Source organism: Tiliqua scincoides, chromosome 1 (assembly GCF_035046505.1).
Source record: "Tiliqua scincoides isolate rTilSci1 chromosome 1, rTilSci1.hap2, whole genome shotgun sequence".
Taxonomy (NCBI): domain Eukaryota; kingdom Metazoa; phylum Chordata; class Lepidosauria; order Squamata; family Scincidae; genus Tiliqua; species Tiliqua scincoides.
Genome location: NC_089821.1, coordinates 209,351,102 through 209,364,172, shown reverse-complemented (window position 1 = coordinate 209,364,172; position 13,071 = coordinate 209,351,102). Strand labels below are relative to the sequence as shown.

Below are 13,071 nucleotides of genomic sequence, written 5' to 3'. Positions count from 1 at the left end.
AAAGGGAGGGGTGAAACTGGGCTGAAAGAGCGAAGAATGGGGTGGGGTTTGTGGGAAGGGGTGGATCTGGCGATGATGGCACATGCCTAATCCTATCTCCTCCAACAGCAGCCTCCCCACCCCCTTTCTCTTCTTGGGCATTCACCAGCTAAAGAGCTAGCACAGGTCCAAGGAGCTCCATGGTGGAGCAGGAAGCTTACGGAAGGATATACTTTTCCTTTCGAAACCTCCCAGTTGGCCCCAGGATGAGGTGCACCAGGATGAGGTGGGAGGGCACCAGGATGAGGTCTCTTGTTATCTGGTGTGCTCCCTGGGGCATTTGGTGGGCCGCTGTGAGATACAGGAAGCTGGACTAGATGGGCCTATGGCCTGATCCAGCGGGGCTGTTCTTATGCCCCCCTCCCCAATACAGCACACTCCTTTTTGGCATGGTGGCACCAGTAGGGAGGGAGGAGGATAGGATTGGGCTCTTACATCCATTATTTTTTGTCTGAAATAATATGGTAAGGCTACTTACCATACGAGGTCAGTGAATCCTTTATGATGACGCATACTAGAAGAGGAACTATTCAGCATGGAGAGGATGCATTCTAGGTAGAGAAGTTGCACTTGCCGATTCTCACTAACGCATGGAAACAAAATGTACACATTCATTTTAAACAAAGGCAGCAAAAAAGCAGGTGCTTATTCTCCTTCCTGTTTCATGGGGCAATATAAAAGGAAGGATCCTGCCCATGAAAATAGAAGGGAAAGCAGTTGAATGCAATTTCTGAAAATCAAATTCACCTAAAGAGAAATACTGCTTTCTTTTTTAAAAAATGGAGGTAGCTCCTCAAACTTCAACAGAGATATTTCATGGCATACGCAGTGCCTGAAACTATTCGCATTGTATCTGAATATTTCACCTCATCTAAAAAAACAAAACCTAACACAATCTTGTTACCGAAGGATCAAGCAAATGCTTAACTGACTCCCACTGATATCGAAGGGAACCTCAGAGCACTTATGGTCCAACGTTATTTTTGGAGACTCTGAGCCAGGTACTTAATCACAGCCTGTCAAGAACTGATAGGCTTGGATAGAAACACACATTGTTATGAATATAAAAAGATGCGTTCAGATAGTTCAGTAGTACCAGGATAAGCATCATGATGCATAGGGAGAGGACATCCAAGTGTGCAAGAGCTTCTACATTAGCTACATGCTTCTGCACATGTATTTTCATGGTTGTGTGGAATATAGTGACACACATTCATTCCCCTCTACGCTTACATCCTATTGCTGGCTTTGCTTCATTAAAAAAAAATCCCTGACGTTAATCACAGGGTGTAAAAATACTAATCTGGTTTAAAAATCAGATCAAATGACATGTTAACAAAACGAGCCCTTGTCCCAATGCCCTGAGAATTGCTCAGGGCTATGTTGACTGACCTTTGGAAGAATGAGGAAGGAGAACCCTTTCCCTCTAAAAAGCTCACACAAGTGCTTCCTTAACTGATCTTGGCAACAAAGTCAAACTATTTCCACTTTTCACCAGAACTAGCATGAGTGTAGGTTTTTACTGTTAATTAAAAAGTATCTAACACCAAACTCCACGCTGATGCCTCTCCACTTCTTTAGACACGTAAGAGCAGTAGAGTATGGTTAAGGCTGCAATCCTAAACACACCTAGGAAGAAGCATGACTGAAAAAAAGAAATTTATTACTTCTGAGTAAAGATTCGTAGGATTGTGGTTTCTGAAATGTATTTTCTCTACTCTAGTAGAGTCTCATGGGACACCAATAAATTTAATAAAAATATATATTCTTTTTTAGGTGCCCTGCCCTGATAGTCTGTAATCAGTAACTGAAAATTATAACTAGGTAAGAGAAGGAGGGAACAAAGATTCATGGACCCCGCTCAGGATCTCTCCCATATTACCCACTGGTGTCTCCAAGTCTTCATTTTTAATTTTTTACAGACCCATTCAAGAGCTTTCATGGAAACATTAAATAAATAACTTCCTAGCATTTTAATGACAAATGACTCTGAATACTAAGAGTATACAGGTGATACAATAAGCTGCTACCACTACCGTTGAGGACTTGGTGACCATTTTGGGAGACTGAACACTTGTTTCCATCAAAATGCAATAAATGACCAGTCTCAAAAATGGCTGGCTCAACCAAAGGAGCACCAGTGTACAGAATTAATTGTTTTATTTGAAGTTATCATTTAGTTTATGGGGGTTTTTTTTTTCAGACTTCACTACTGGAACATTGTGATGCATCACCCAGCACCAGCATGAGAAAATAGAAATAGTAAATCATTCAGTCATAGTCCTAGCAGTCTTTTGACTTTTCAATAATTTCGCATTTCAATGTTTGACATCCAAAACAGTTCCTACACTGTTTTAAAATCCACACATCAGAAGCATAGACTGATCAAGCAAAGAGAAAGAAGCTACTTGGCCAGCAGAGGTTGTATGCAAGGCACCGAGAACCAAAAATATATTCTATCCCCCTTCTTGTGCCTTCCAAGTGTCTGATGCCACTGTCTGATCCAGCAGCCCTTACTGAGCTTGCAGATGGCCAGGTAGGAAGAAGACTGGACCCCATCCTGTTAGTTGTGATGCTACCATTTGTACTAAAAAATAAGGGTGGAGGCCATGTTAGTCACTTAAGGGAATGATTTGGTAACAAGGGGCACTTTGCTAGCAAAATAATATTAGGTAATGCATACTATTATTTAGTATTAACTCTACTTTCAAGTCATTGTCCAAACCTGCATTGTTGCAGTAATTAACAATATGCTTCAATGTTTAGCAAACAGATACTATATAAAACAGTTACTGCTAATAAACTGCTTGCTGTTAAAAAGTAGATACCATTTACAAGTAATTACTGTTATTTTGGTGCACAAGTAATTATGGTTCCTAAACTTAATATAGGATACATTTGCAATGATAATTACTGGGAAATTGTTAAGTGCCTGCTTTTCTAGTGTATATCAGTGCTATTCTGTAGTTACCCAGTTCACTCCTCAATTAATTTTTCCATGATACTGTTAATATGTTGCAGCATAACAAGAAAAGCACTAATTCCCTTGAAGATAAATGTGTGCTAATTACAGTTACGCTACAGAATATTTAAGAAAAAAGTCAGCTTACCATTCCTCATTACAAAGAAGATAAAGTATGAGCAAAACTGACACAGGGCAATTTTTGGAAGGAAAGATAACAATGCAAACATTGTTGTGCCCTACTTTCTTTGAAAATGGACCACAAGTCAAACAAGCTATTTCGTTGTGAGTACTCTGAATGGGATCCTTCTAGTCAAATAGTGATCCTGGAGCTGGTAAACTATCCAGACCATCACCATGGTGGAACAAAGGGGTAAAATTCCCAAGCAGCCCTGATCTAGATAAGGATCCACAAAGCATCTAGTCCCCAAAGAAAACAGAAGCAAGCCACTACACAGCATGTGCATAAAGTAACTTCTAATTTGACCCTAACTTCAATGCAGGCTAGAAATGCAACTTCACATTTGATGTGAAGTGACAAAACCGCTTGTCTAGAACTGCATGCCAGTTAACTGGTGCTTATCACTTTGTCTCAGTTGTGCAGTTAGGAAACCAAATGTTTGCAACTGAAAATTTGCCTGTTGCTTTAATTTGCACAATATATGCCAAATGGCCAGATCCCAAAGGATCTCCTCTATGGAGAACTCGTGCAAGGAAAGCGCCCTACAGGTAGATCTCAGCTGCGATACAAGGACATCTTCAAGAGGGATCTGAAGGCCTTAGGAGTGGACCTCAGGTGGGAAACCCTGGCCTCTGAGCGGCCCGCTTGGAGGCAGGCTGTGCAGCATGGCCTTTCCCAGTTTGAAGAGACACTTGGCCAACAGTCTGAGGCTAAGAGGTAAAGAAGGAAGGCCCATAGCCAGGGAGACAGACCAGGGACAGACTGCACTTGCTCCCAGTGTGGAAGTGATTGTCACTCCCGAATTGGCCTTTTCAGTCACACTAGACGCTGTTCCAGAACCACCTTTCAGAGCGCGATACCATTGTCTTTCGAGACTGAAGGTTGCCAACAAGGTGAAGGTGATGCCAAATGCTAACTTTGATGGTTAAACTAAACATGACGCTATTCTTCTTCCCTTCTGTGCGGCTGAGGGGAAGAAGTAAGCACTGTGTGGGATGAAAAAGTCTAGAAAAGAGGGATGCTACATAGGCAAAGGAGTGTGCAAGATAGGAGTCCTGTTCCAACAGTGCCTCTACGTATATGAAGGCTACAGATCTATTCTTCTGAAAACAAAATTGGGAATCACTAGGATTCAGAAACAGATGCTGGATGTTATGATACTAAACCTGATTCTATACTATCTAGAACAATCCTAGTTAGACAAGCATTTCCCCACTCCTCATTTATATTCAGAACTCACCTGATCACGGTCTGAAGTTTTTCACAGAGGATCATGAAAACAAAGACAACATCATCACAAAGGGACTCTGCTGTAGATTCTTCAAAAGGGACAAAGGGCACATGTTAGAAGCAACAGGCATGTGTCAACAAACAACAAAACAGAGCAGACAAGTGCATCTGTATCCACAGTTTCAGTGACTGGGACTTAGGGCAGACAATGTTGCAGAAGACAGGAGTATGGATCTGCAAGAGAAAATCTCTTAGAATATGCTTGTACAGAAGTTTTTTATGCTCTTACTTCAATGATCTGGCACAAAATTAGAAGGAATTTTGGAACAAAACTGCTGGGAGGGGCAGGAAAATGCTGCGTTCTCTAGATCTGAACAGATTCCCCATGCAGTGCACTCCATGTGCACATAACCACTCCAGTCAGATCATGAGGAATAGCTATGGCCTGTCCTTAAGGAAGGCTAAGGGGGTATGGATCCATCAATATTAGCATATTCTTTCATCTCTGGCATCTATCAAATCTCTAAAGATAAAAATGCAAATGCTATTTTTAGATTCTGACAGAAAAGCTCGTTGCATCTGTAATACTTACACACTGTTTCCAAAGGTTCTGTCACTACAACCAGCTGGGTGAAGTAGCTAAATATGTTTGACAAGTATGTGTAGGTGGGAGTAAAATACATTGTAAAAGGTAGCATAGTATTTGAAAAACAGTGCTCGGTTTGAAATATCACCATGGCAGTGAGGAATTGCAGGGAGATTCTAGTAAACTATGAGAGTGGAAAATTAAGAACTCAGGAACTGTGGCAATGTAAATAAAATATGTGGCAATTGTACATAGGCATGATGGAGGAAATAAAGGAAATTGAAGAAGACCCGTGGGGGAGGGTGTGGTTTCTGAACAACAGTGAAATACCTGGACTCTTGAAGCCCTGAAGCATTGCTGTGCTTTCTGTTATCTGTCAAAGGATAAAGAAATGTATTGCCATTTGCACACAGAGAAGAAATTTAGCAATTTTACTGAAGGTCACCAACTGCTTTGCAGCTTGCAGACATACAACCAAACACTGAAGCTGCTCTTGTGTCAGAAAATATATTCAAGCAACTACCAAATGATAGCCCAACTACACTGGATTGACAGCAGATTCTGGAAACCTTCTGCTGTTCAAGAGATTCCAAGTAAGTTGCACAACATTCCATCTTAAGATACTTTAGTCACTAAAATTACTCACAGGTGTGTGCCCCATGACTGTAAACTCTAATGGAAACAGCATCCTGAGAGACAAGTGCATATTGTACAGTAGGTTGAAAAGTTCAGGTAAAATGAACCCATGAACATGCCTTTTTGATTCACTCAGCCAATATCTCCACCCATTTGCAAACATGCAGCCTGCAGAATTCATTCGCTTGGACTCCATCCAGGTGGTGAATGCCAGGTCCATGTTTTTAACTCACCACATCATCTTATGCCATAAAACCACTGGGTATATCTTGAAACCTAACAATATTTGTTAGGAAACACTGAGCAGAAAAGGTTTTCACTTGCTCCTGTTTAAGCATGCCCAAACTTTTAACACTAAAGTGATTTTTATATCTACAAAGCATGGTACAGAAGAGCAGTGCACTAAAACAGATACAGATGGCTCACCCAGGAAATACTATGGTTACCACAGGACTCACCGTATTTTCTTGTTTCTGCCGTAACTGTAAAGTTAAGTCACTCAACATCTGGCTTAGGGTTGCCCTCACAGCTGTATTTATACTCCGCTGATGATAGCTGGACAGATAGGTTTCAATGCAAATCTGGGGCAGAGAGTGGAGGAAGGAATGACAGTAGCACATTGGTATTAAAAGCAAAGCAATTATATTAGAGAGACATCCAGTGAGTACAAGCTTTAAATTCTGAATCACCAGATTGGATACATATCATTTACACTGCAATACCCAAGAAGAAAAATAATGCAACTCCAGTCTGAAGGTCTATTTGCTTGTCTTATGGCCCAATCCCATAGAGGGCCTACAGCAGCAAATCTCCCTCTAATGGTAGCAGAATCCTCTACAAGAATCCTTGTACAAGAATCCTCTTGTACAAATTGTTGTGTCACTATTGTGTGTGCTGGAGCCACTGGCAGAACTGGCCAGAGAGTATGCACACCTGCCACACATGAATCAAGCCCATGTTGAATCAGGCAAGGTGCTGGGGAGAGTAGGTTGTGGTTGGTTTGGGGGAGGTTTGGAACAGGGAGCAGGAAGGGCAGAGAGCAATTCAGGGGCTGGAGGGGTTGATTCCAGTAGCAGTAGTATGCACCAGGATGCTATCCCCTTTTTTCCAGCCCAACATGCCCCCTGCCTCTCCTCAGACTTAGGTCAGCAAAATAGCTGAGATGGATTTGAGGAGATCCATTGGTAATGAGGTGGCCTATTGGGACATAAGTCAGATTTTGTTTATCTCTCCTAGGCCATCTAGTTGCCTCTCCCCATCACTGAATGCAGCAGATGCTCCATCAGCACAGCTGCATGGTGAAAGATTGGGCTCTAAGTTTTCTTCTTCAGTTTTGGCATCAGATGCTTACTTGTTTCATTCAAAACATAGACAAATTCTTACTAAGGTGGTAAACCTGTGTTTGGGCTGTGCCACTTCAGTCTCTCGGTGGGGGGCACACATGATTTAACATTCCCCCATTTTTTAAAAAAAGACTGTATAGATAGAAAACTGGGCATCAGAAAGATTCTAGTGCAGCTTTTGTCTCCTACCAGCTAGTTTTCCATGTGCAGCCAAAGATTGTATGGAAGAGCATTCCACTGGGTGAATGCCACCTGCGATCTAAAATGGTGTAGCCCCCACATAGCTGAGCTAGACCCTAGTTAACAGCATATAAAATCATTATCTTTGCAGAGCCTGTCTAGTAACTTGATTTTATCATTTAAGCTTATGCTGTTTTTAGGCAGTTGGATTTGCAGTAAATACTTGCAAAAGCTCAGCTAGAAACTAATAAAGAACATGACTTCTATGGAAATCAAGACATTACCAGTAATTGCCCATCCCAATTCTCTCCAAGACTTCTGACTGGAAGGCCACAACAGCAGTCCCATTACTGTTGCCAAATGGAAACAGAGCATAGGAAGAGTGGAGCAGTGCAGGGGAAGCTTAAATTCGAGTGGAAAAGGGAACACAACTTCTCCCTGATTTATTATTTCCAGTAGTGTGAAAACGTACCACAACTGCTGTTTGAATCACTGAAATCCAACCTGATTGACAACACATTCAAGTTGGTGGCAGTTTAGCTGTCAAGAGGAAGAGAGCACTTACCTCAGCAATCTTCAGTACTGAACTTCCATTCAGCTCAAACGTAGGCGTGTAAGTTATACAGAGCAGGACCTATAAGCAAGGGACCAGAGCCTTAGCACAGTGATAATGGTCAGGGTTGCATACTGTATCCAGAAAGATGCAAGATCATTGCACATCCCCTCTTTTAGCTGATTACAGAGTTGGAACAAAACAGAAGGTCAAATCCAACCTTCCACAAAATCAGAGTTTATTGCTGAATTTCTATAATTGAAGAAGAATGTGCACCATGAATACCTGGCACCTAGATAGGAGAAAGCTCAAGTCAGCTTAGTAATTCATTAGACTCTATAGGAAAACCAGAGCCAGGATGGTGTAGTGGTTTGGGAGTTGGACTCAGCCCTGGAAGATGCTGAGCCCGTGCCTCAGGTGGCCTCCCAGACACAACTAGAAGCCACTTCTGGTTCATGTTGGTAACTTCTGGTTGCACCCCTGAGGAATTCTGAGGTGCAGGGAGGTCATGTGTTGACAAGCCTTTAGCATCTCCCAGGCCTTGAATTGTTGTCAGCCAGGATGCAGCAGAGGGGCTTTGATGTCCAGGGCCAGTGAATGCAAACAAAAGTAACTGCTGCACTGATCAGTAAATAGATGCACCTGTGTAAGGTGGGAGCCATGTGACTCAGGGTACATGTGAAGAGTCACGTAGCCCATGGAGGAATGGTGCAATGAACCACTGGGCAGCCAGTAAGAGAGGGTCACAAGACTATGAGGTCGCCCTACTCTGATTGGCTGGCCCCAGTATATAAGGGGGGTATATAAGGCCCCAGTATATAAGAACAGATATCAAACATGGGTTGCTGTGGTGGAAATTCTAGGTGAAGTGCTGCTGGTTTGTTCTGGGACTCGGACTGCTTATCGTTACTGTGTCTTGCTCTATCCCTGACTTCTGGACCGTCTGACTGACTACTCTTCTGCCTGCTCCTTACCAATACATGCTTCTATACTCAACAAGCCTGTGTCTGTGGTTTTGTTTGGGACCAGTTGCTTCCTGTGCTGCCTCACAACGCTCCTGTGCCACTCTGCTACTGGGAAGGCAAAGGCCATCCTCCTCTGCCACCCCGACATTGGCTTCCCTGTGCCTTAGAGCACCTCCCAGATGCGACTGGAAGCAACCTCCGGTCACATCTGGGATGCCTTCTGAGGAGGTTGGGAGGCAAGCACAACCTCTGGAGAACCTTGCCCGGCCTCCAGAGTTTATGCAGCACTCGTGCCCTGGCCCCCAGTGTATTTCAATACTGTGTGTGTGTGTGTGTGTGTGTGTGTGTGTGTGTGTGTGTGTGTGTGTGTGTGAGAGAGAGAGAGAGAGAGAGAGAGAGAGAGAGAGATCAATTTTTATTGCCCTTTTAGTGGAGTGGACTCTATATAGTCAGGCACCCATTCAAAGCCCCAGGGCAAGAGACAATTAGTAAAAGATTCATAGCTTTGGGGGGGTTGTGCACACCTTTCTCAATACATAAAGCATAGCATGTTTAATTATGAACAGACTGAACATCATGACTTTGAATGAATCAATGGAGTTGCAAAAAGGCTCTGCCATCACTGGAACCTATTCTTCAGTGAGATCAATGCTTCAGGCATCCAGGTAAAGACTCACATCAGAGGGGGAATAATTGTTAAGCATGTGACATGTTGAATGTTCCCTAAAGAAAGAATCCATTAATCTGCCGGTAAAAGGTAGAACTTGACTTGAGAACTAAGTGAAAACTCTATTTATATAGGACAACACTGGTAAAAGCAAAAGGAAATTTAAACGAATCATTTACTAGGGTTTCTCAGAGCCTCTGGCCGTAGTTTTTGCCTTCAGAGTTATGATGATTCAGGAAGGTTTTTTATTTTTTTAAAGAATAGCAAAAAACAAAAAAGCAGAAGGGATTTGAATACGTATTTCAGGAGTGACAGGAGAAGGAAAAAGTATGCTACATTTCTGTGGGTCGCAATTCCCTTTAAAGATGAGGTTTGCAGTCTGTATGTAGTTCTGGGCTCTTTGCTCATTAATGCCCAAGTGGCATCTCAGGCAAGGAGTGCTTTTCATCAGCTGTGGCATGGTTACCCTGCGTAAGTAATATGGGGGGGGGGGGAAACCAACAGCATGCCACTTTTTATGTACAGAATCTTGCACATGCCACCTGCCTTTGATGGTGTCCCTGCTGGGTGCAGCTTGGCCAGGATGCCCTGTGTTATTGAGAGGGGGTGGGGCCTGGCACTGCTTGCCACCAGCAGCAGCTAGGTCCATCACACCAAGTGCTTTTCATCAGCTGTGGCCACACCAAATGCCAGGCCAGGTAGGTAGCGCCCCAGCATGCTTTGCACATCAGTGGCCAAACTGAACTGCACTAGCCACAGCTTGGTGGCAGCCTTCACGCTGAGCCAGTCCATGTGGTCAGGTATGGAGGCTTAACCCAAGTTGCCAGTGGGGGGGATAGGCTTGGCAGTGTGTGCCATTTTGAAATAATTCACATGCAACTAGTGGCACATGTGCCACAGGTTGGCCACCGCTGAACAATTACCTTGTCTCTGTCAGTAACGTCTTGGTGCTCTCTAGGTTAGATTATTGCAATACAATGCAAAGGTCTGCCTTTGAAAAACATTTGAAAAAGTACACTTGGCTAAAAACAAAATGAAGTGTCAGTTCTGGCCTTGAAAGTCCTAACTAATCCCAAATGAATCTGCCATTTGCCACATTCACTTGAGATTACGGAGGCAATTACCAACACAGAGCTTTGCTTCCATGGCTCCAAAGATCCAGACGGGATGACAGTAGCCCCCTCTGTCAAAAGACAGATTTAAATTATCCTGTTCATGATTTTTGAGGTGAGAGGAATCGATGTCCTAAGTTCCCATGTACTACTGTCTAATCAGGGGTGTCAAACATAAGGCCCATGTGCTGGATGTGGCCCCCCAGAAGCAATTTCTCTGGCCCCCATTATAATCGGGCTCTGACATATATCAAAATTATGAACAGGATTTGCACATTTTCTCTTGTCATTTGCAGCTAAAGAGTTTCTCTGTGAGAACAGAGTGCTTATTTCTGGCCATCTTATGCTTAATGTCACTTCCTGTTTAATGATGTCACTTCCGGCCATCAGCAGGCACCATGAATGCTACTCAGTCCACTACATGAAATGAGTTTGATGCCCCTGGTCTAAATCTTAAGTGTCTTAAATATTTTAGGAAAAAAATCTGAATTGTAACTTTGCAATGTTTTTAGTAATCTAAGAGGATTTTAAAAGAATTTCATTTTAATGTTTGCCAGCTGTGGTACTATTTAATGGTTAGAAATAAAAGCTTGAAATAAAAGTTAAATATAGATCAGCCCATGGCCTCACCAAGCTGAGCTAGGAAAAGGCCCTGTATGTAAAGTCCTAGGGAGCCGTGCCAATCAGCATAGACACTATTGACCAGACAGACTAAAAAAAATCTGACTCCGCCTAAGGTGACTGCATGTTTATATGACCTTTTTAAAGCCAACACCGCACACATTTTTAAAAGGGCTTTAATGATTGCACAGGAACCTGCTCCTGCTCCAGCAAATGCACATTACCACTGTTCATAAGTTAAGCTCTATGACATCACACTCTTCCTCCAGGGAGTGAAGGAAAAGACCCTACCTCCCACCTGCCCATCTAGATGTAAACATATTAGCAAACTGTCTCAGTTTGCCAAGTATTCCTCCCCCTTTTATAAAATGTTGCTGCAATGAATGTTTTTTTTTTTGGGGGGGGGGGGGATTTGACTCATACTCCTATAATAAAACCAGCTATTATGTATGCTCTGTACCTGACATGGTAGAGGGAACAAGGCTGCTTACAGACTTTGAAACAGGAATGGTTTCAGGGAACTCAGTCTATTAATATTATGAAGATATTTATAGCACCAAACCAGGGGTTCTTTATCACTTTAATTAACAGTACAGAAAAAGACTCATAAATACTAGAAAAGGTCACTGCTGACAGAATTTCAGAGAAATAGTTGAGCAGGGAATAGTTAGTTATTTCCATCTCTCCATTTTCTTTCCATGAAGCAGCTTTCTCAGCAGTTTCACATTTTCTAGGACATTGAACAATGCAAGATTGAGCCACATCAGGGAAAATTGACACTCAGTAGCCCATTCGGATCTATTGATTATATATAATCTAGAGTTGCTAGCTTCCTTTTCCTCCCAGAGGTCCTGCATCTTCACCCTGACACGAGGCATTTAGATGGATAATTTTTACTGGCATGCAGATAAAGTGATAGGAAAAGTTTCACCTACAAACCTAGTACCTATGAGGAAGCTATAACTACTGATGAAGGAAATCAGTCTTCCACTGTTCCAGCTACTTCTGTCAGCAGTGAGGGGCTTCAATGTATTCTCCTTCCTGGAGTGTGGCGGATTTGAGAGCCTTAACAGACGCTTGGCAAGAAGAGGATGTCCAGGTAGTTCTCACCAAAAATTACCAGAACATGTAGTAGTTCTGCTACATTTTATGCAAACTTGAGAACATGGGCAACCAGGTGCATGCAGGAGCAAAACCAAGGAACTTTGGAGGAACTACAAGATGGTGAAGGAGGGCAATAGCTGTTCTGGGTACTCCAGGGCCAGAGTGTCCTCCTTCTACATCCTTGTGACCAGTTCCTGTGTGTAGACAATGGGGTGGTTATATCTTGAATGAGAGGTTGAAGGGTGGTGCAGCAGAGGAGGTGCGCTGCTACGCTGAGGGACCCAAGAGAAAAAGTGGTCATGAGCCTGGTTTTCATCCTTCCTGCAGACAGAACCTTCGCATTCAATGAGTCATCCCAAGTTGTGAGTAATGCAGATAGCCCACTGAATTGTCACAACATACATCTTCAGAACAATGTAATTATTCCTTACTCCCCATTGTGAAAACTTTGGAAAGTGGGGGGGGGGGGAGAGAATCAGTCAGTAGGGGTAGGGAGAGCTGAAAGGAGAGCGATGATGACTTTCTTTCCTTCGCCACTGACCACAGTAAGGATCAGACAGGTACTGCAGTAGTTCAAGCTGTGCTCTCCTTTGCAGACATAAAGCAATGGAGACCTCAGATGACTAGGGTGGAGAGGTTGCAGCATCTGGAAACCCTCTGCAGAAGTCAACAGTCCTATTAAATATTATCAAGAACGTTCTCAATACTAATCAGGATTGGCACTGATGCTTAGGGTTTCGATTTCAGAAGCTTCATGAGTCTGGAACCCTCCAGCAATTTGTAATATAGGATACAGTAGTGGACTCGGGGCAGGGGGTGTCTTGGTTTCTAATGCCACTAAGGCTCAAATCCTAATCAACTTTCTAGCACTGACAGCTGTGCCAATTGGGCA

General features: G+C 43.0%; 1 protein-coding gene across 1 annotated transcript in view; it reads right to left on the bottom strand.

Moving 5' to 3' along the window:
* Nucleotides 1-13,071, bottom strand: part of ARFGEF3 (ARFGEF family member 3) — an 82,633-nt gene that overhangs the window by 40,994 nt on the left and 28,568 nt on the right. Inside the window, exons 5-9 of the mRNA XM_066611238.1 lie at nt 7,723-7,791; nt 6,093-6,215; nt 5,329-5,371; nt 4,423-4,501; nt 518-622 (exon numbers count right to left, since the gene is read on the bottom strand). Of these exons, the coding sequence (XP_066467335.1) occupies nt 518-622; nt 4,423-4,501; nt 5,329-5,371; nt 6,093-6,215; nt 7,723-7,791 (419 nt within the window). The remainder of the gene's footprint in view (nt 1-517; nt 623-4,422; nt 4,502-5,328; nt 5,372-6,092; nt 6,216-7,722; nt 7,792-13,071) is intronic.